This window comes from Dendrobates tinctorius, unplaced genomic scaffold, assembly GCF_039654945.1.
Source record: "Dendrobates tinctorius isolate UK_male_01 unplaced genomic scaffold, ASM3965494v1 ptg000274l, whole genome shotgun sequence".
In the NCBI taxonomy this organism is placed as follows: domain Eukaryota; kingdom Metazoa; phylum Chordata; class Amphibia; order Anura; family Dendrobatidae; genus Dendrobates; species Dendrobates tinctorius.
The window spans coordinates 158820-182694 of record NW_027361941.1 but is presented as its reverse complement, the minus strand read 5'-3'; the positions used below and the strand labels follow the sequence as shown (position 1 = coordinate 182694).

At 48.8% G+C, this 23875-nt stretch overlaps 1 protein-coding gene across 1 annotated transcript in view; it reads left to right on the top strand.

The window, feature by feature from the left end:
- LOC141072521 (uncharacterized) overlaps positions 1 to 23875 on the top strand; it is a 92381-nt gene that overhangs the window by 36199 nt on the left and 32307 nt on the right. The window contains exons 2-4 of the mRNA XM_073559793.1: positions 1791 to 1914; positions 1998 to 2092; positions 2291 to 2381. Of these exons, the coding sequence (XP_073415894.1) occupies positions 1791 to 1914; positions 1998 to 2092; positions 2291 to 2381 (310 nt within the window). The remainder of the gene's footprint in view (positions 1 to 1790; positions 1915 to 1997; positions 2093 to 2290; positions 2382 to 23875) is intronic.

Below are 23875 nucleotides of genomic sequence, written 5' to 3'. Positions count from 1 at the left end.
GGGTCTTTCAACATGACAATGATCCAAAGCACACCGCCAGGGCAACGAAGGAGTGGCTTCGTAAGAAGCATTTCAAGGTCCTGGAGTGGCCTAGCCAGTCTCCAGATCTCAACCCTATAGAAAACCTTTGGAGGGAGTTGAAAGTCCGTGTTGCCAAGCGAAAAGCCAAAAACATCACTGCTCTAGAGGAGATCTGCATGGAGGAATGGGCCAACATACCAACAACAGTGTGTGGCAACCTTGTGAAGACTTACAGAAAACGTTTGACCTCTGTCATTGCCAACAAAGGATATATCACAAAGTATTGAGATTAAATTTTGTTTCTGACCAAATACTTATTTTCCACCATAATATGCAAATAAAATGAAAAAAAAACAGACAATGTGATTTTCTGGATTTTTTTTTTCTCAGTTTGTCTCCCATAGTTGAGGTCTAACTATGATGTAAATTACAGACGCCTCTCATCTTTTTAAATGGTGGAACTTGCACTATTGCTGACTGACTAAATACTTTTTTGCCCCACTGTATGTTCGGGCGGTGTAGAAAATTGCTTTGGAAAGGCTTCTGGGATCGACTTTGAGATTGCTCCTTGCAGACCGGGGGGGCTGGACCCTCATCTGACCTTGTTTTCCATGGGCACACCGCTGGTGAAGGTTCCGTCTCTGCCTGCTGCACGCGCCATCTTCCTACTCTGTGGTGACGTCACCGCTACCCGGTGTTCAGGCGGTGGGGAGATTTCCTTCTGAACAGCATGTGCGTCCTGCCTTAGGCTTGCCCCTTGCTGACCGGGGGGTTTTCGCCCTCCTCTGCTCAAGTTAAGGCAGGGCACATTGTTGGTGAAGTTCCTGTGGAGGATTGCTGCGGGCGCCATCTTCCTCCACCTTCAGTGATGTCCCCAGGCGCGACCAATCAGCGACGCCGGATTTCCGTTACAGACAGAATTAGACGATTATATATAGCTGACCCGTGGAAGCGCTGTTAGGCCGTCGTCAGAGTTTGCTCACTCCTTTCTTCAGCCTCCCGGCCATGAAGTTTTACACTTTTACTACAAATAAACTACGGACTTTCAATCAGTGAGTACTGCAGTCCTTACTTTCTTTGGTGAAATTATATATATAGATAGATATGTGTATGTATATATATATATTTGTCAGAGTCATATCTCCCGACTCTGCAGATTGCTGCTGTCATTGTATTATTACACAGGATTCTTATGATGTTACATCGGATCATCTGCTTCTCATTCAGGTCTCTACAATATCGGATCCTCTCAGTGAAGATCTTCTACAAAAGAGAATTTTCCTGATTTTCCCATCAAAGATGGATATGGACAGAGACAAGATGGCGGAGAGGATATTACACCTCACCCTAGAGATCCTCTTCCGTCTCACTGGAGAGGTGAGAGATTCTGATGACGTCACATTACATCATTCTTATCTATGGGAATAACAGATGGACAGAACTGGAGAGGTGAGGACTCTGGAAATGTCTGTAGTGAGATTTATTAATGTGTCTCTCCATAACCAGGATTACACAGTGGTGAAGAAGACCTCTAGTGATCACTGTCAGGACCCTGTGTCTGAGGGATGGGGAAGACCCCTGAGCCCAATCACGGGGCCTCCACCTCTCCCCCTGATCCATGAGGACATCAATGACCAGAAGATTCTAGAACTCATCTACAAGATGATTGAGCTGCTGACTGGAGAGGTGACACTGCTGGGAATGCTGGGACATTACACAGTAACACTATGAAGGGATCGGGGGGATGACGGTATCATTGTATGTGTCAGGTTCCTATAAGGTGTCAGGATGTCGCTGTCTATTTCTCCATGGAGGAGTGGGAGTATTTAGAAGGACACAGAGATCTGTACAAGGACGTCATAATGGAGGTTCCCCAGCCCCTCACATCACCAGGTAATAGACAGGACTAAATACACACGGCCTATAATTATCTGTATGTAGAGAATGAATTCAGTCCCTGTATGTGTTTCCTCCAGATCTATCCAGTAAGAGGACAACACCAGAGAGATGTCCCCGTCTTCTTCCACAGGACTGTAAACAAGAAGATCCCAGTGCTCCTCAGGATCATCAGGTAGATGGAGAGAAGGTGTCAGGAGGTCTCCCCTATGATGTGTAGACGGCTGTGAAGGTCTTGTGCTCAGTCTTGTTTTATCCACCAGTATTATATGTTTTATACTTGTGTAATGAGAACGGTGGAGATGGCAGGATTAGAGCTGATCATAGATGGGACTTCTCCATCTGTCGGTGACTTTTACAATATTTGTTTCAGGGTGAAGATCTGACCCATATTAATCCTACAGAGACATATGTGAGGGGTGATGAGCGGTGTAAAGAGGAGATTCCCACATATGACTACCCAGGTGAGTAGTAACCACTGAATGCAGAGAAGTCACAGATTCCTCTCAGTCACCGGCTGTGGCTGCTTTATCGGTGGTGTAGTCCGGCCGTATTACCATGATCACCATTTTGCCTCTAGACCACAACATTCTCCTCCACCCAAAACTGTTCAAATGACTTTGGGCATTGAAAGCCCTTTTCCATGGAACTTACGACCTGGAGGATCCACCTACCCCCTGGGATTAGTGTGAGGGTGATCCCTTAAAGCGAGATCTATATGATTGCTTGTACCTGACCCAATATAGGCCGAGTGCACGCTTAAAGAGTCACACCGAACACAGTTAGGCCGTAATCACACTACCGTGTGTGATACAAGAAACGCATGAGTCTCTCGCATCAACATCCGGCGCTGCCGCCTGTACTCAGGACCGGAGCTGCGGCTGCATAGAAATACATGGCTGTTGATGCAACAGACTCGTGCGAGTTTCTCGCATCACACACAGTAGTGTGATCCCGGCCTTACATATCTGCTCTTTTCTCAGTAAAGGCTTGCACACAACTGAAGTTTATTCTCAAGACAAAGAGACAGGAATTAGCCATTCTCTCCTTCACATTAGGAGACGCTGACCGTTACCTGCCCAGATCTGTAACTATAAAGCCAAATGACAGCGTACGTAGAATGTGCTGACAAGATAGAAAATCACTTGAAGAAAAATCTTATGCTGGGCCTATAAGAGAAAGCGGAGGGTAATGATGCTGTTGGCTTCCTAGATCCCTGAGATCTTATCGGATGAATCTTCTCTCCCTTCTGTGCTGCTGAATGTCTCATGGTCCCTACAAGACCAGGTCCAGTCTTTCTGGCCAAACTTCCCTTTTATGATTAACAACATTAAGGCTGCGTTCACACATCGCGAAAATGCGAAAAAACAGCAACCCATGCAATCCTATGGGATTCCGCAATGCTGCGCGAATGCTGTGGCTTTTCCCGCGACGGAGTCGATTCGTGGTAAAATCCGCAGCATGCTCATTAATTTGCGGAATCGCGGCGATTCCGCCCACATAGGAATGTATTGTTCTGCTTACTTTCCGCATGTGGCTGTGCCCACCATGCGAAAAGTAAGCAGAACATTTGCGGATGGTACCCACGGTCCGGAGGAGAGGAGACTGTCCTCCAGGCTCTGGGTACCATATCCCTGTAAAAAATAGAATTAAAATAAAAAAATTGGGTTATATTCACCTTCCGGCGTCCCGCGCAGCGTCCCCAGGCCTCAGCGATACACGCGGCAGCTCCCGTTCCCAGTGATGCATTGCGATGCGTTTGCTGACGTCGCGTGTCGCGATCATGTAGCGACGTCAAAGGTCATTGCCGCAATGCATCACTGGGAACGGGACCTGCCGGAGGATCGTGGAGGCCTGGGGGCGCTGCACGGGACGCCGGAAGGTGAATATGGCCGATTTTTTTTTTATATATATTTTTTTTTTTTTTACTATTTCTAACATTAGATCTTTTACTATTGATGCCGCATAGCCTCAACAGTAAAAAGTTGGTCACGCTAGTCAAACACTATGTTTGACGAGTGTGACCAACCTGTCCATCAGTTCTCCAAGCGATGCTACATATTGCTTGGAAAACGCTAGCATTCTGCAAGCTAATTACGCTTGCAAAACGCTAGTTTTCCGTGGGAAAATCGTGGGAATTTAAAATGCGATTTTCCCGCGGAATAAAATTCCGGAATTCTCGCGGTAACTTCCGCGGGAATTCCGCAACGTGTGCACATAACCTCACTGCACATTTAGGCTAAGTGTGAATTTCTGTCCAATAACAGCAGAGTTTCCCTTTATCCTGACTTTTCAATTTGTATTAAAACCAACTAACTTCAAGGAGGATTGTGATAATCTCCAGGATAAACATTCCACCTGTGCCATGATAGATCTCTAAGCTGTGCGTGGCTGATGGCTGTAATATACATTTATTCCCGCCTGCAGGAGATGTGTTGGCTCCAGCCCTGGTGTCATGGATTCACTCCACGTCATACATTACATTGTTTTTGATCCTAAGGAATTCAGATTACTGCACAATCTCTCCTGAAATGGGGAGCAATATTATTCTCTCTAATCTTCTGCTCAGGATCCATAGTAGCTCCAATGGTCCCCCATAAATGAGGGCAACTCTGGTTTACTGTTGTGTAATCTGTATTTGTAGTTTTCAGTTAATGAGATTCTCGTGCTCTGGGGCGGGGCTGTGGGCGGGGCTGTGGGAGGGGCTTTATGTGGTGCTCTGATTACATATTCATCTGTATTGGCTTATGAGAGGTCGCTGATCCCTCACTGACCTGCCCCCATTATTACATAATGCATATAATAGCATTGATATTATTGTTGACTAGAGGTGTGCCCGATGTTATCGCATCGAGAGTGAAGTGTGTGTGTGTGTACATGTGGGTGTATGTGTCCCGCAGCTGCCTGCGCACCCACCTCCGTGCAGTCACAGCCGGCAGGAAAGAGGGTGGTTTGCGGCCTGTGCTGGAAATGTGTGAGTATGTGTGTGTGTGTGAGTGAGTCCGTGTGTGTGTATGTGAGTACGTGTGTGTGTATGTACATGGTGGGCAGGCAGCGGCAGGGGGTGCCAGCTGGCAGGAAAGACCGTGGCTTGCGGCCTGTGCTGGAGATGGGGTGCGGCGTCACCAGATGGCGCCCGCACCCCACCTCCAGCACAGGCCGAAAGCCGCGGTCTTTCCTGCCGGCTGTGACAGAGGTGGGTGGGCAGGCAGCGGCGGGTCCAGTGGTGGCGGGAGGGTCCCGGCGGTATCCTGCTGGTGGTACTGAGGAAGGGCCTGGTATCACCAGCGGGTGCCTTATTGGAATACCCATCACTTTGGTATTCCAATATAGCGGTTGGCTTACTTCCGGTGCGGCGCGGTGGATTGTGGGATTTGAGGACATCCAGACGGAAGTGGATGACAGACAATTTAAGGTAAATATATATATAGATAATGCCTATAATATTGTGGCTATTGTGAGGCTTAGAAGGAAAATTACATCCAGCAAAATGTCACCGGCGGCCCCTGTCCAGTAGCCTCTATCTCTTACTTATAGATGCTACTGCGCAGGCGGGTCGCCCTCCCAGGGCTGTGGGGTACTCGGTACCAGGTTGGTATCAGCAGGATGTGTCACAGCAGCGGTGACCCGGTCCGTGGTGCTGGGCGCCCAAGTAGAAGGGGGGATGAATGGTGAAATGTAGTTGATAGATGAATAGTTCGTGACACCACCTGTGGTGTTCGGCAGGTGAGGTGTTAGGCCGACGCTGCATGCAGATCCTCTGGGGCTGGTGGTGTGTTGCAGCCAAGATGGTGCAGCTCCCCACAGGTGGAGCTGTAGTCCCAGGGCAGTGTAGATCTGGGGGTAGAGGAGAGGCGCAGGCAGTGTAGAAGCTGGTACCCAGATGTAGCGGTGTGGGGTGTGTTGGCGCAGGAATAAATGGAGGACACTGGGGCATGTAGTTCTATAGCTTTACTCACAGTCTGTTGTGCAAACAGGTGCCTGCCTACGTGCCGTGTCCTCCGGGTCAGGGGCTCAGTCAACCCCCAGGCAAGATAGGATGCTCCTTTCCAACACTCCGCCAACATGTGCCTTTCTGAACGTCTCCTCTTATAGCGCCTATAAGTGAAGTACTCCCAGGACTGAGTTACACTGGAGTTCCTCCTGGCCGATGTTCTTATGAACTTTCCTCACACGGCAGACAGCTGTAGCCTGCTTCAGGGACTCCTTGCTTCCTAGTCCCGGCTCACTATCAATGTTGCTGTTGTGCCCCCAAGTCTGAGATGGGAGTAGCGCAGACTCCTCCGGTTTCTGTTGCAGGACCATTAGTATCCAAACAACCTCGGGGACCGGGCCCCAGCCTTGCGCTTAGAACTTCTAGGAAGGGCTCTCCTCTAACCCACGTCCTCTGTTCTCTTTTACTCCTCATGTTCCGTACTAGTCTTTCCTTCTTATGAAAAGTCAGGTTTCCGTTCAATCTCTTTCTCTTTCTTTCCTTTCCCGTGCCAGTAGGCTCAGATCACTGAGGTCTGCTGCAGCACTCCTTCCTCCATCCCTCTCAGGGATCTTCTCTCTCTCACACTCTCCGACTGAATGCCTCACTGAATTCACTGAACTGAAATCCTAAACTTTCCCGCTCATTTATGTATTCTAAATCCACCCGCCTCATAGCATGTTTCGTGTTCCAACCAGGGAGGCGCAATGTGGCTTTGCTACACTACTTTGTGGTGAGGGGTGCAAGTGTTGTAGTGTGGTCAGGAGCTTCCACCTTATCTGGATGGTGGGGCACCACACCTCAGGAGGAGGTGCAGTACCTCTGTGGCGACTGAACCTTCAGGGGCGCCACACAGGCGTCGCCATCGCCGGTGACATTTTGCTGGATGTAAATATTTTTTTTCTAAGCCTCACAATAGCCACAATATTATAGGCATTATCAACAGTAATATCAATGCTATTATATGCATTATGTAATAATGGGGGCAGGTCAGTGAGGGATCAGCGACCTGTCATAAGCCAATACAGATGAATATGTAATCAGAGCACCACAGAAAGCCCCGCCCACAGCCCCACCCACAGCCCCGCCCCAGAGCACGAGAATCTCATTAACTGAAAACTACAAATACAGATTAAACAACAACCACAAGACGGATTTCATCACCAGGTATCATTGTAATCAGTATAACGGCGCTGACCTGACAGTGTCTGTTGGTTACTGAGCACAATCCTGCTGACAGGTTCACTTTAAGACCTCTCAGCTCTGCACTATTATACACAGTTCTCTATAAATGTGTAATATTTCTTCATGAAACTCCTCTGACAGAAAATATTGGAGCTTACGATAGTTTAGATTGTGACGTCACCGAGCCCCATACTCTAATTACCCCAGAGAGGTTTCACCACTAGCTGCTCATTTATTACTGATGGAGACTGGAGTTTGATCATCTCAGTAGTTCCTAATCAGGCCCCATTTTTAATATCTGATGTGTGTCACTTTATGTGGTGGTAAGTTTGGAATTCTTCACAAAGGATAATAGAAAACAAATGGATCTTACAAATTATTTTCCAGCTTCGCACTATAACCTACATACGATTGTACACTACTCTCTGGGCACATGGCAGTGTTCAGAAGGGAAGGAGCGCCATTTAGCTATTTGAATGCAGATCTAGCTGGAATAGTTTGCAGACACAATGTATTGGGAGCACTGTTCATGGTCACCTGGCAGCTCAAGAGATGTCCACCATGAACATGCTTGGCTCTATCTTCTCTGCTTTCCATATCCCAAGAATTGCCTTGCTCATCTAACACCCTTACATGGAATCTGGACTTACACTGGGACCCCTAGGCTTGGACCATGGTGTTACCTGCTATTCTGTGGTGTTAGATGCCTAGATGCCAAGAAGAATAGTCAGGTAGCTGGGTCAGAACCAGAAGGACAGAATACAGAATCAGAAGACACAAGAGTAATCAGTAAACGGGCCATGGTCACAACAGGAGATAAATACACAAGCCGCAAGCTGAGCACAGAGGACTGAACCAGAGGAGAACAGCGCTGTCTCTGGCAGATTCCGGCCATGTGCTTTGTGCTTTAGTAGGGTGTGGTACTTACCAATTGGCTGAAGTAGGGAGCAGATTACTCCAGCTGGACAGCAGGAACACATCCCAGATGAGATTGGACACACCATATGCAGAAGCCCTAATATAACTAAATGACAGAAAACCAGAATAGTCGAAATCCCCATAAAGTAATTCCATTTTATAAATTAATTCACTGATGGTTATAATTAGTGTTGAGCTTTCCGATACCGCAATTATCGGGTATCGGCCGATATTAGCTGTATCGGAATTCTGATACTGACTTCCAATACTTTTTTCATATCGGATACTGGAATTGGAAGTTCCCATAATGCTATCAGCCCACTCGCTTTGATTCAGCCAATGGGAATCCTCAGAAGTGTGGGCACATCCTGTTAGGCATGTAGGCATGTTAACTATTGGCATGGCTGTGATTGGCTGCTGAAATGATGTCATGATGCACTATAAAAGCCACTGCCGCCGCCATTTCTGGTCACTCTGCTGTGAATTCAGTTAGGGACAGGCTGCTGTTGAAGACTGTGAGGGACAGTTAGAAATAGCGATTCTGAAAACAATATTGTGCTTTACCCAGGCTACATAAACCACCACTGCAGCTTTCTTTTCCCTAGCAGCAGTGTTCACAGCTGTCTGCAAGGGCTGTGTGAGTGCAGCTCACGCTGTGGAGTGGGTCCTGCAGCCACGTCTGGTTGTAGGCCGCCCAGCGTGCCTCACTGCTGCCTCATACATATTTTTCTCTTTGAGCTGCTTATTTTTAAAGAATTCTATCTAGTGTGCTTCCATCCGTATCCATATACGTTGGTTGCAAACACTAGTAGTAGACAGCGGAGCCTTTCTGCAGCCTTTCAGTGCTAGTGCCCACTTAGCTGCACTGTTCTAGGCTGTCTGAGAGGTCTCTGACTGTGTGTGAGTGCAGCTCACGCTGAGTAGTGTGTCCTGCAGCTACGTCTGGTTGTAGGCCGCTCAGCGTGTCACTGCCTCACACATTTTTCTTTTATTGCAGCTCATTTTTTCTCCTATTAGTGTGCATCCATCCATATCCATATACGGTGGTTGCAAACACTCTAGCAGTACACAGCGGAGCCTTTCTGCAGCCTTTCAGTGCTAGTGCCCACTTAGCTGCACTGTTCACGGCTGTCTGAGAGGTCTCTGACTGTGTGAGTGCAGCTCACGCTGAGTAGTGTGTCCTGCAGCTACGTCTGGTTGGAGGCCGCTCAGTGTGTCACTGCCTCACACATTTTTCTTTTATTGCAGCTCATTTTTTCCTCCTATTAGTGTGCATCCATCCGTATCCATATATGGTGGTTGCAAACACTCTAGGGGTGCACAGCGGAGCCTTTCTGCAGCCTTTCAGTGCTAGTGCCCACTTAGCTGCACTTTTCACGGCTGTCTGAGAGGTCTCTAATTGTGTGTGAGTGCAGCTCACGCTGAGTAGTGTGTCCTGCAGCAACGTCTGGTTGTAGGCCGTTCAGCGTGCGTCACTGCCTCACACATTTTTCTTTAATTGCAGCTCATTTTTCTTCTCCTATTAGTGTGCATCCATCCCTATCCATCTACATTGGTTGGTTGCAAACACTATATAGGAGTAGATAGAGGAGCCTTTTTCCTGGCTTGTGCCCTTCAGCTGCAGCCAGATTAGTATTACCCAATTTTTTTGGAGCCTCATCTTTTGCATTGTAGGTTACCTGCCTGCATTGTAATAGCTCTAGAAAGTTGGTGATACTCTGACTTTCAAATATTTGGTCACATCCTTTTAGTTTCCCCCCCCAAAAAAAAACAACAAAGTTCACCAAACACTACATTTGAAAGTTGTGTAGGCCACATTAGCTCCCATTAAAGTGTAGTCGACACACACTTCATAAAATTAGTGTTTCTTATACCTGTAACCAGCTGTTCAGGAATAAGCACACTAAGGCCCCCCTTTGTACTTTTCTGCCTATCTTTCTCAGTCTAGCAAGATGAAGAAGGCAGGGAGTAAGGCACGTGGCCATGGGCATGGAGTTTCAGCAGGGAGAGGACGTGGGGATTCTGCAGGGAGAGGACGTGGGGATTCTGTGCCTGCTGTTGGCACCAGTGAGTCAGCATCCCCCAGTTTTAGCAGGCAACAGTCCTTTATGCGCAGCTTTGTAGGACCTCACCGTACGCCACTGCTGCGGGAGGAACAAATTGAAGCCGTTGTCGGATGAATGGCAGCTAACGCATCGACTTCAATTACTTCCACATCCTCTCAGGGCCAGAGCACCGAAGAGCAATCATCTGTCTCTTCACCACCTGCCAAAGTGCCCAGGCAGCCATCACAGTCTCTACTTCTGTTCTCGGAATCTGTTGGTTTGGAAAGAGGGGGCCAGCCAAGCAGCATTCCAGAATGTGAAGAAGAGGGAGTATGCAGTGATGCGCAACTTCTTTGTCCCTCTGAATCTGAAGAGGCGGGTGGGCCAGTGCCTATGGTCAGCACACCTCAGTACGCATCAGATGATGAGTTACCACTTTCTGGTGCGTACGGTGCTGGCGAGACAACCCAGGAGAAGCAGGTGTTTGAAGAGGGGAGTGTAGATGATGAGGTCCTTGACCCATCATGGCGTGAGGAACAGGAAGGTGGTGGGAGCAGCTCTGAGGAAGAGATTCCCCGAACGGCCAAAACCGGAGGGAGAGGGAGGGGGCAGACTTGGTTGCCTGTAGCCTCCTCTTCGGCACCCGTTAGGAGCATTCCACTTTCAAAAGGCAAAACGGGCGCTCCCAAGACTTGCAGTGCGTGGTCCTTTTTTGACACAGTTGCAGATGACATTTGCTTTGTCAAATGCAAGCTGTGTCATCAGAGAGTCAAAAGAGGGGAAAATGTCAGCAACCTCAATACCACTAATATGTGGAAACATGTGCGGACCAAGCGCGAGGTGGAGTTACACAGACACACTGATGTTATGAGTTCATTTTTCCCTTCACCATTGAGGTCTGATGAACTCCCTCCTCTGGTGAAGGAAGGTAGTGAGACTGATTACCAAACACTTGGGCAGCTAGATAATAACTGGGTGGCTTGAATTGACTGGATATAAGGCTGCTGACGCCCTTCTTCCTGGCTGGTGATTTTCCTGCTGGATTCTTGGAGACCAGTTGATTCCTGCGTCTCAAAGCTAAGTTTTTCTGCTCTGCTTTGTACTCTTCAGTTTTGTTTTTGTTTGCCTTGTTTTTTGGGAGTTCTGCCATCCCCGGCCGGGGGTGAGCTGAATTCCATTTTTGTCTCTGATCTGTTGATCTTTTGCTCTGTCTTCAGAATATACCTGAGTGCTGATATAGTCTTTTGAAGCCTAGTGACTTCAGGGCCTGTTTTTCCTATCAGTCAGTTGGCTCATTTTGATAGGGTTTTTGCGGATGGCAGACAGCAGCTTTCCTATCCTGTCCTATGTAGTTAGCTTGGGCCCCATCATTTGCTCAACCTATCTTTCTATCTGTGTTAGTGTTTTCATCTTGCTTCACCGTCATTATATGTTGGGGGCTGCCTATTGCTTTGGGGTCTGCTCTGGGGCAGTTTAGTTTTTCCCCTTTCTGTCTTTAGGCTATGTAGCTCTCCGGCTGTGATCGAGGGGTCTAGGGCACCGTAGGAACCCCCCACGGCTACTGCTAGTTGTTGTGGATAGGTTCAGGGGTCTGCAATCCGATAGCTGCCAACCTCTCTGGTTTTTCTGGGCTTAGCTGGTATTTTGTTTTTTCCTCCTTCGGTGGCTCATCATAACACACTGAAGACGTAGGCCAACGTACAGCACCACCTGCCACCTCTTCAGCTCGTGTTGGGGCTTCTTCCTCCAGCTCACACACAGCTGGTTCGGCTTCCTCACAGGATTGCCAAGGAAGAACCTCTGGCACTGTTGTCCGGAGACCCTGTGACATTACACCCACAGCACCACGTTCCAAGTCATCCTCACTCTCCCAGGCCACTCGACAGCCATCGGTTGAACAGGCATGGGAGAAAAGGCGGCCATACTCGGCAAACCATCCCCGAGCACAGGCTCTGAATGCTGGCATTGCCAAACTACTGGCACTTGAAATGCTGTCATTCAGGCTGGTGGAGACTGACACCTTCCGGGACTTCATGGCATTGGCAGTCCCACAATACACCGTGCCCAGCCGCTTTTATTTCAGCAGGTGAGCCGTCCCTGCCCTGCAGAAAGATGTGGAGGCAAACATAAAACATGCGCTACTAAACGCCGTCAGTAGCAAGGTCCACCTGACCACCGATGTGTGGACCAGTAACCATGGACAGGGACGATGCCTTTCCCTCACTGCCCATTGGGTCAATTTTGTGGAGCCGGGTACAGATCTGGAGAGTGGCGCTCTACGTGTTCTGCCAACTCCACGGATTGCAGGAATCCAGTCTGTACACATTGACTCCTCCTCCTACTCAAGTTCCTCTGAAACAGCGCAGCAGGAGCCTGTTATGACCGATATGAGCACAGCCGTGGCCAAACGTCAACAGGCTGTACTGAAATTAATTTATTTGGGGAATCGAAGCCACACAGCGCAGGAGCTCTGGAATGCCATCAAGCAGGAGAGCGACGTGTGGTTTCTGCCAGCGAATCTCCAGCCGGGCTTCGTAGTGTGTGACAATGGCCGGAATCTGGTGGCAGCTCTTGGCCTTGGCAACCTCACTCACATCCCATGTCTGGCACATGTGCTCAACTTGGTCGTGCAGAGCTTTCTGAGGGACTATCCGGATCTTGATGCACTGCTGCACAAGGTCCGCATAGAGTGCGCTTCCTTGCGTCGTTCCAGCACGGCAAGATCGCGCCTTGCTGCTCTGCAGCGCCGATTACGCCTTCCGGAACATCGCATCATATGTGACCTACCCACCAGGTGGAATTCAATGTTACATATGTTGGAGCGGTTGTGTGAGCAGCAGGCAGCAGTCATGGAGTACCAGCTGCATCAGGCGCAAACAAGTCGCAATGTGCGCCGGTCACACTTCAGCACCACTGAGTGGGCCTCTATGAAGGACATCTACCTCGTTTTGCGTGCCTTCGATGATTCCAGCAGATGGCGAGTGCAGATGATGCACTAGTCAGCATGACTGTCCACCTTATCTGCCTGCTTCAAAAAACACTGCAAGCACTAAGGGATGAGGTTTTGGAAGAAGTGGAGGAGGAGGAGTCCCAAATGCCATCTGCCTCTGGACAGTCTGCGCTACGTGCTTCCTCACAAAGGCCTAGGCAGGGGACACTTTGTGAGGAGGATGAGGAGGAGTCGATGGAGTAGGAAGACATCTCTCCACAGGAGGGAGGTACACAAAGCTCTAGTCAGTATGTACAGCGAGGGTGGGGTGATGCAGAGCAGGCAGAGATCATGCCTCAAGCAGGGGACAGCGGTTCTTTGGCATTTGGGAGTCTGCAGCACATGGTTGACTACATGCTGCAGTGCCTGCGAAACGACCGCCGCATCGCCCACATTCTCTACATGGCTGATTATTGGGTGTACACCCTCCTAGATCCTCGCTACCGGGACAACTTGCAAACCCTCATACCAACGTTGAACCGGGAGCGTAAACTGCGGGAGTACCAAGACACACTGGTGCAGTCCATCATGTTTTCCATTCCACCCGACAGCAGTGGTGCTAGTGCTTTACAAAGCACCTCTGTGCGTCGAGCTAGTGGAGGAAATTCGGCACAAAGAGGGAGCAGAGGCAGCGCCTCAGCACAAGGCAAGACCACTATGGCCCAAATGTGGCAAAGTTTTGTGTGTCCGCCACAATTGTCTACACCATCACTGACGGCTCCAGTCAGCAGGAGGCAACGTTTCGGTCAGATGGTGACAGACTACATGTCTTGCCCTGTGACTGTACTCCCAGATGGCTCTTCCCCCTTCAAGTTTTGGGTCTCTAAGCTGGATACATGGCCAGAGCTTAGCCAGTATGCATTGGAGGTGCTGGCTTGCCCTGCTGCCAGTGTATTATCGGAACGCGTCTTTAGTGCCGCAGGTGGTGTACTAACAGACCGTCGCACGCGACTTTCTTCCGATAATGTCGACCGGCTTACTTTTCTGAAAATGAACAAGGCCTGGATCTCCCCAGAATTTGCCAGTCCTCTTCCCGACTAAATTATTGGTTGGCAACTGTATCCTGGTCCCCTGTTGTGTTCATGTTTCTACAACCTGAACTATAATCCCTGGGCTTCAACACAGCCAGTTGTCGCTCAGATGTGTCGTCTGCACATAGAAAAACACTAGCTCCTGTGTTAGTGGGGTTCAATAACGCCAGCTGCTCCCTTTGTTATGAATGAGTCACCGTAGGAGGCAAAAACAGAAATACTAGCTAAGTCCAGAAAACCAGAGAAGTTGGCAGCTATCGGATTGCAGACCCCTGAACCTATCAACAACAACTAGCAGTAGCCGTGGGGGGTTCCTACGGTGCCCTAGACCCCTTGGTCAAAGCCGGAGAACTAAATAGCCTAAAGACAGAAAGGGAAATCTAAACTGCCCCAGAGCAGACCCCAAAGCAATAGGCAGCCCCCAACATATAATGACAGTGAAGCAAGATGAAAAAACACTCACACAGCTAGAAAGATAGGCTGAGCAAATGATGGGGCCCAAGCTAACTAAATAGGACAGGATAGAAAAGCTGCTGTCTGCAATCCGCCCAAAACCCTATCAAAACAAGAGCCAACAGACTGATAGGGAAAAAAGCCCTGAAGACGCTAGGCTTCAAAAAGACTATATCAGTACTCAGGTATTTTCTGAAGACAGAGCAAAAAGGAATTCAGCTCACCCCAGCAGGGAATGGCAGAAATCCAGAAAAACAAGGCAAAACCAAAACACAAATGCAAAAAGCAGAGCAGAAAACTTAGCTTTTGAGGAGCAGGAATCAGACTGGTCTCCTAGAATCCCTCAGAGAAATCACCCGCAAGGCAGAAGGGCGTCGGCTGCCTTATATCCAGTCAGCAATTCCAGTCACCCAGTCATCATCATCCTGCACAGGTGCTTGGTAATCAGCCTCACTACCTTCCATCACCAGAAGAGGGAGTTCATCAGACCTCAATGGTGAAAGGGAAAATGAACTCACAACAGTACCTCCCCCTTGAGGAGGGTTCACCGAACCCTCATCCACGCCACCAGGGCGATCAGGGTGAGCCCGATGAAAGGCACGCACCAATCTTTTGGCATGAATATCAGAGGCAGAGACCCAGGAATTATCCTCCTGACCATAACCCTTCCACTTAACCAAATACTGGAGTCTCCGCCTAGCCAGACGGGAATCCAGTATCTTCTCTACCTCATATTCCATGTTACCTTCAACCAATATAGGGTCCGGAGGTGCAACCCCAGGAACAACTGGTTCAACAAACCTCTTCAACAAGGACTTATGAAACACATTATGGATTTTAAATGTGACAGGAAGAGCCAAACGAAAAGAGACCGGATTAATAATCTCCAAAATCTTGTAAGGTCCAATAAATCTAGGCTTAAACTTAGGAGAAGCCACCTTCATAGCGATATTTTTTGATGATAACCAAACCAAATCACCAACCTTAATCTGGGGACCAATGGTCCTATGTCGGTTGGAAAACCGCTGGGCCTTTTCCTGGGAGAGAGATAACTTATCCACCACTTGGTCCCAGATCTGGTGCATTCTCTCCACTACAGTGTCAACACCTGGGCAGGCAGAAGGCTCCACCTGCCCTGAAGAAAATTGAGGATGAAACCCAAAGTTACAAAAAAAAGGTGACATCAAAGTGGCAGAACTAGCTCTATTATTTAAAGCAAATTCGGCCAAGGGCAAAAATGAAACCCAATCATCCTGATCAGCGGAAATAAAACATCTCAAATACGACTCCAAGGTCTGGTTTGTTCTCTCCGTCTGCCCATTGGTCTGAGGGCGAAAAGCAGAGGAGAAGGACAACTGAATTCCCAGCTTGGAACAGAAAGTCCTCCAAAATCTAGACACAAACTGAACTCCTCTGTCAGATACAATGTTCTCAGGAATCCCGTGCAAGCGAACCACCTGTTGCTAAACAGGGGCACCAACTCAGAGGAAGATGGCTACTTAGGGAGTGGTACAAGATGAACCATCTTAGAGAACCTATCACAAATCACCCAAATAACAGTCATTCTCTGAGAGACAGGCATATCAGAGCTGAAATCCATTGAAATATGGGTCCATGGCCACCTGGGGACCGGCAAAGGCATCAACAAGCCACTAGAGCGAGAACAAGGTTTAGACCAGGAGCAAGTCCCACAAGACTGCACAAAATTCCTGACATCACGAGACAAGGTGGGCCACCAAAAAGACCGACTCACCAGATCTCTAGTACCAAAAATACCTGGATGACCAGCCAATGCAGAGCAATGAACTTCAGACATCACTCTCTTCTTCCACTGGTCAGGAACATACAACTTTCCACTGGGACAATGCTCAGGTTTGTCCTCCTGGAACTCTTCCAGAGCACGTCTCAAATCGGGCGAGATGGCAGAAAGAACTACCCCTTCGCCTAAGATGGTAGCAGGCTTGGTCACCACAGGAGAATCAGCAAAGAAGCTCCTAGAGAGAGCGTCAGCCTTGACTTTCTTAGTGCCAGGAAGAAAAGAGACCACAAAATCAAAACGTGTAAAAAACAAGGCCCACCTAGCCTGTCTAGGGTTCAAGCGTTTGGCCGACGCCAGGTAAATCAAATTCTTGTGGTCAGTGAGGACCACGACTTGATGTTTAGCTCCCTCCAACCAAGGTCTCCACTCCTCAAATGCCCATTTGATGGCTAATAGTTCCCGATTCCCCACATCATAGTTACGTTCAGATGGAGAGAACTTTCGGGAAAAGAAAGCACAGGGATTCATTTTAGATGTTACAGGATCCTTTTGGGACAAAACAGCTCCTGCACCAATCTCAGAAGCATCCACCTCTACCTGGAACGGGAGTGAGACATCAGGTTACCGCAAACCGGGGCAGAAGTGAATCTTCGCTTCTGCTCCTGAAAGGAGCACATCAGCACATCAGCACCCTTCTTAGTCAGATCAGTCAATGGCTTGGCAATACTAGAAAATTTTGCTATAAATTTCCAATAAAAATTAGCAAAACCCAAAAACTTCTGGAGGGCCTTCAAAGAAGTGGGCTGAACCCAATCATAAATGGCCTGTACCTTGGCCGGGTCCATTTCAATAGTTGACGGAGACAAAATAAATCCCAAAAATGAAATCCTCTGTACCCCAAAAAGGCATTTCGATCCTTTGACATACAGGGAATTCTCCCTCAAGATCCGGAACACAGTCCGAACATGTTGCACATGAGAATCCCAATCCTTGGAGAAGATCAAAATATCATCCAGATAGATAATCAAAAATTTATCCACAAAGTCTCGGAAAATGTCGTTCATGAAGCACTGGAAGACAGAAGGGGCATTAGTGAGCCCAAAAGGCATCACCAGGTACTCAAAATGTCCCTCCAGAGTATTAAACGCCGTCTTCCATTCATCCCCATGCGTAATGCGGATAAGATTATACGCCCCCCTGAGGTCAAGCTTGGTAAACCAGCAAGCACCTTTAACTCTGGAGAATAGATCCGAGATCAGGGGTAACGGATACTGATATTTAATAGTAATTTTGTTGAGGGCATGATAATCAATACAAGGCCTTAATGAACCATCCTTTTTGGCCCCGAAAAAAAACCCGGCAACTAAGGGTGAAGAGGATGGTCTAATATGACCCTTCTCCAATGCCTCCTTAATATAGGATTGCATAGCCTCGTGCTCGGGTACAGATAAATTGAAGAGCCGACCCTTGGGAAGTTTACACCCCGGGCTCCGTTCAATTGGACAGTCATAACTCCTATGAGGAGACAAAGATGCAGACTCATTCTCACTAAATAGATCATAAAAGTCCACCAAATAGTCAGGAACATCATGCGACTGAGGAGAGGTGGAAAAAACCGGAGCCTCACTAAGGGCACACCGACAACCCCAACTCACCACAGACACAGATTTCCAATCCAAAACTGGATTATGAATTTGCAACCAGGGAAACCCCAGAACAATGGTATCATGCAAATTGTGCAACACCAAAAATCTGCAATTTTCTTGATGGTCTGGGGCGACCCGCATTACCACATGGGTCCAAAACTGAGGCTTATTTTTCGCCAAAGGAGTAGCATGAATCCCCCTCAAAGGGATAGGAGTCCGCAGAGGCGTCATCGGAAATCCACAACGTTTAGCAAAATACAAGTCCATTAGGTTCAGGGCTGCTCCCGAATCCACAAAAGCCTTGGAGGAAAATGTGGATAGGGAGCAGATCAGAGTAATTGCCAGAAGAAACTTAGGTTGAACACCACCCACAGAAAAAGTGTGTGCAAAACGTTTCTCTCGTTTAGGACAGACAGAAATAATATGCGAGGCATCTCCACAAAAAAAAAACACAGCTTATTACGCCTTCTGAACTCCTGACTTTGCTCCCTGGACAAAACTCTATCACATTGCATAGGTTCAGACATTTGTTCAACAGGTGGCAACACCTCTCGTGCAGTCCTGCGTTTACGTAAACGCTGATCAACCTGAATGGCTAATGAATAGAATCGTCAAGACCAGAGGGAACAGGAAATCCCACCATAGTATCTTTTACGGCTTCTGACAAACCCTTCCGAAAGAGAGCTGCCAAGGCATTATCATTCCTGGTAGTAAGGACCGCCCACTTTCGGAATTTTTGACAGTACAATTCTGCAGAATCTCGACCCTGGCTCAATGCCAACAGGGTCTTTTCAGCCTGATCAATAGCATTAGGTTCGTCATACAACAACCCCAAGGCTTGAAAAAATGCGTTCACATTAGTCCGAATAGGATCACCTGGTTTCAAAGAAAACGCTCAATCCTGGGGATCGCCACGCAGCAAAGAGATGACAATTTTAACCTGCTGCGCGGAGCTCCCTGACGAGTTAGGCTTCAAGGCAAAAATTAATTTACAATCATTTTTGAAATTCAAAAATTTAGAACGATCCCCAAAAAACACATCAGGAGTAGGGATCTTTGGTTCAGCAGCATGTGAATGAGCAAGGTAGGCGGAAATTCCCCGCACTTCCGCAGCGAGCTGCTCCACACGATCAGACAATTGCTTTATCTCCATTGAGAGAAAAAAAAATTCCCCCTACGGCCTCAGAGATGTAGAGGAAAAAATATACACACTTTTTTTTTTATACAATTCTTTCCTGCTATTGAGTACCCTAGGATCTGCGGTATGGCGGGTGATTCTGTTATGAATGAGTCACCGTAGAAGGGAAAAACTGAAATACTAGCTAAGTCCAGAAAACTAGAGAAGTTGGCCGCTATCGGATTGCAGACCCCTCAACCTATCAACAACAACTAGCAGTAGCCGTGGGGGGTTCCTACGGTGCCCTAGACTCCTCGAACACAGCCGGAGAACTAAATAGCCTAAAGGCAGAAAGGGAAATCTAAACTGCCCCAGAGCAGACCCCAAAGCAATAGGCAGCCCCCAACATATAATGACGGTGAGGCAAGATGAAAAAACACTCACACAGATAGAAAGATAGGCTGAGCAAATGATGGGGCCCAAGCTAACTAAATAGGACAGGATAGAAAAGCTGCTGTCTGCAATCCGCCCAAAACCCTATCAAAACAAGAGCCAACAGACTGATAGGGAAAAAAGCCCTGAAGACGCTAGGCTTCAAAAAGACTGTATCAGTACTCAGGTATTTTCTGAAGACAGAGCAAAAAGGAATTCAGCTCACCCCAGCAGGGAATGGCAGAAATCCAGAAAAACAAGGCAAAACAAAACCAAAACACAAATGCAAAAAGCAGAGCAGAAAACTTAGCTTTTGAGGAGCAGGAATCAGACTGGTCTCCTAGAATCCCTCAGAGAAATCACCCGCAAGGCAGAAGGGCGTCGGCTGCCTTATATCCAGTCAGTAATTCCAGTCACCCAGTCATCATCATCCTGCACAGGTGCTTGGTAATCAGCCTCACTACCTTCCTTCACCAGAAGAGGGAGTTCATCAGAACTCAATGGTGAAGGGGAAAATGAACTCACAACATCCCCTGCTGTGTGGACGGCAAAGTCTCCTGCTCCATCCACATTCAAACTACTACTGATTTTTAATCCTGCTCCACTTAGGCCTCTGGCTCCACTGTCTCTAGTATTTCCCCTGGCCTCCAACCCCGCCAGTGACAGCTCTGAAGTGGCGTCTGCATAATCCACACTTGTTCCAGTGTTACTTTACCTCAGTCACGTCAGTTGATCCCCTGATGTGTGTCCGGCGAGGTCTCCTGCTCTGTCCACATTCCCATTACTAGTAGTATGAATGAGGACAGAGCAGGAGACCTTGCCGGACACACATCGGGGGATCAACTGACGTGACTGAGGCCAAGTAACACAGGAACAAGTGTGGTTTGTGCTGACGCCACTTCAGAGCTGTCACTGGCGGGGTTGGAGGCCAGGGGAAATACTAGAGACAGTGGAACCAGAGGCCATAGTGGAGCATGGTTACAATCAGTAGTAGTCTACTACCTCTATAAAACGTGCTGCAAGTTGGCTTCAGCCTGCTCCATGCCTCATCCTGGGCTCCAACAACGCCAGTTGGTGTTCAAAAGTGCCGTCTTCACAGTGAAAAACACACTCGCTACTGTGTCTGTGGGGTTCAGTAATGCCAGCTGTTCCCTTACTGTGTAGATGGCAAAGTTTCCTGCTGCCTCCACATGCCAACCCTATCAGGCCTCAGCCTGCTCCATGCCTCTTCCTGGGCTCCAACAACGCCAGTTGGTGTTCAGAAGTGCCGTCTTCACAGAGAAACACACACTAGCTACTGTGTCTGTGGGGTTCAGTAATGCCAGCTGTTCCCCTGCTGTGTAGACGGCAAAGTCTACTGCTGCCTCCATATGCCAACAACATCAGGCCTCAGCCTGCTGCATGCCTCAACCTGGGCTCCAACAATGCTAGTTGGTGTTCAGAAGTGCCATCTTCACAGATAAAAGACACTAGCTCCTGTGTTAGTGGGGTTCAGTAATGCCAGCTGTTCCCCTGCTGTGTAGACGGCAAAGTCTCCTGCTACCTCCACATGCCAACAACATCTGGCCTCAGCCTGCTCCATGCCTCAACCTGGACTCCAACAACGCCAGTTGGTGTTCAGAAGTGCCGTCTTCGCAGAGAAACACACACTAGCTACTGTGTCTGTGGGGTTCAGTAATGCCAGCTGTTCCCCTGCTGTGTAGACGGCAAAGTCTCCTGCTGCCTCCACATGCCAACAACATCAGGCCTCAGCCTGCTCCATGCCTCAACTAGGACTCCAACAAAGCTAGTTGGTGTTCAGAAGTGCCATCTTCACAGATAAAAAGACACTAGCTCCTGTGTTAGTGCGGTTCAGTAATGCCAGCTGTTCCCCTGCTGTGTAGACGGCAAAGTCTCCTGCTACCTCCACATGCCAACAACATCAGGCCTCAGCCTGCTCCATGCCTCAACCTGGGCTCCAACAACGCTAGTTGATGTTCAGAAGAGCCGTCTTCACAGATAAAAAGACACTAGCTCCTGTGTTAGTGGGGTTCAGTAATGCCAGCTGTTCCCCTGCTGTGTAGACGGCAAAGTCTCCTGCTGCCTCCACATGCCAACAACATCAGGCCTCAACCTGCTCCATGCCTCAACCTGGGCTCCAACAACTCTAGTTGGTGTTCAGAAGTGCCGTCTTCACAGAGAAAAACACACTAGCTCCTGTGTTAGTGGGGTTCAGTAATGCCAGCTGTTCCCCTGCTGTGTAGACGGCAATGTCTCCTGCTCCATCCACATGCAAACTACTACAGATTTGTAACTGTGCTCAACTTAGGCCTCTGGCTCCACTGTCTCTAGTATTTCCCCTGGCCAACAACCCCGCCAGTTACAGCTCTGAAGTGGCGTCTGCACAATCCACACTTGTTCCTGAGTTACTGTGGCTCAGTCCCGTCAGTTGATCCCACGATGTGTGTCCGGCAAGGTCTCCTGCTCTGTTCACATTACTAGTAGTGTGAATGAGGACTGAGCTGGAGAGCTTGCCAGACACACATCAGGGGATCAACAGCCGGGACTGAGCCACAGTTACACAGGAACAAGTGTGGATTGTGCAGATGCCACTTCAGAGCTGTAACTGGCGGGGTTGTTGGCCAGGGGAAATACTAGAGACAGTGGAGCCGGAGTCCATAGTGGAGCACGGTGACTATCAGTAGTAGTCTACAACCTCTATAAAACCAGCTGCAAGTTGTCCTCCGCCTGCTGCATGCTTCATCCTGGGCTACAACACAGCCAGTTTTAGCCTGGAAGTGCCGTCCGCACAGATAGAAACACTCGCTCCTGTGTCTGTGGGGTTCAGTAACGCCAGCTGTTCCCCTGCTGTGTGGATGGCAAAGCCTCCTGCTGCCTCCAAACTCACACTACAACGCTTTTTCTCCTCGCTCCAAGTAGGCCTCAGCCTGCTCGGAGCATTGATCCTGGGCTACAACACAGCCAGTTGTAGCCTGGAAGTGCCGTCCGCACAGATAGAAACACTCGCTCCTGTTTTAGTGGGGTTCAGTAATGCCAGCTGCTCCCCTGCTGTGTGGACGGCAAAGTCTCCTGCTCCATCCACATTCAAACTACTACTGATTTTTAACCCTTCTCCACTTAGGCCACTGGCTCCACTGTCTCTAGTATTTCCCCTGGCCTCCAACCCCGCCAGTGACAGCTCTGAAGTGGCGTCTGCACAATCCACACTTGTTCCTGTGTTACTTGGCCTCAGTCACGTCAGTTGATCCCCTGATGTGTGTCCGGCAAGGTCTCCTGCTCTGTCCACATTCCCATTACTAGTAGTGTGAATGAGGACAGAGCAGGAGACCTTGCCGGACACACATCGGGGGATCAACTGACGGGACTGAGGCCAAGTAACACAGGAACAAGTGTGGATTGTGCTGACGCCACTTCAGAGCTGTCACTGGCGGGGTTGGAGGCCAGGGGAAATACTAGAGACAGTGGAGCTAGAGGCCTAAGTGGAGCACGGTTACAATCAGTAGTAGTCTACAACCTCTATAAAACGTGCTGCAAGTTGGCCTCAGCCAACTCCATGCCTCATCCTGGGCTCCAACAATTCCAGTTGGTGTTCAGAAGTGCCGTCTTAACAGATAAACACACACTAGCTCCTGTGTTAGTGGGGTTCAGTAATGCCAGCTGTTCCCCTGCTGTGTAGATGGCAAAGTCTCCTACTGCCTCCACATGCCAACCCTATCAGGCCTCAGCCTGCTCCATGCCTCATCCTGGGCTCTAACAATGCCAGTTGGTGTTCAGAAGTGCCGTCTTAACAGAGAAACACACACTAGCTCCTGTGTTAGTGGGGTTCAGTAATGCCAGCTGTTCCCCTGCTGTGCGGATGGCAAAGTCTCCTGCTGCCTCCAACATCACACTACATGTTATTTTCCACTTGCTCCAAATAGGCCTCAGCCTGCTCGGAGCATTGATCCTGGGCTTCAACACAGCCAGTTGTAGCTTGGAAGTGCCGTCCGCACAGATAGAAACACTCGCTCCTGTGTCTGTGGGGTTCAGTAACGCCAGCTGTTCCCCTGCTGCTGCCTCCAACATCACACTACTACTGACTTTTAACCGTGGTCCACTTAGGCCTCTGGCTGTACTGTCTCTAGTATTTCCCCTGGCCTCCAACCCCGCCAGTCGCTGCTCTGATGTGCCGTCTGCACAATCCACACTTGTTCCTGTGTTACTGGGGCTCAGTCACGTCAGTTGATCCCCTGATGTGTGTCCGGCAATGTCTCCTGCTCTGTCCCCATTCCCATTAATAGTTGTGGGAATGTGGAGAGAGCTGGACACCTTGCCGGACACACATCAGGGGATCAATTGACGTGACTGAGCCCCAGTAACTCAGGAACAAGTGTGGATTGTGCAGACAACACTGCAGAGCAGCAACTGGTG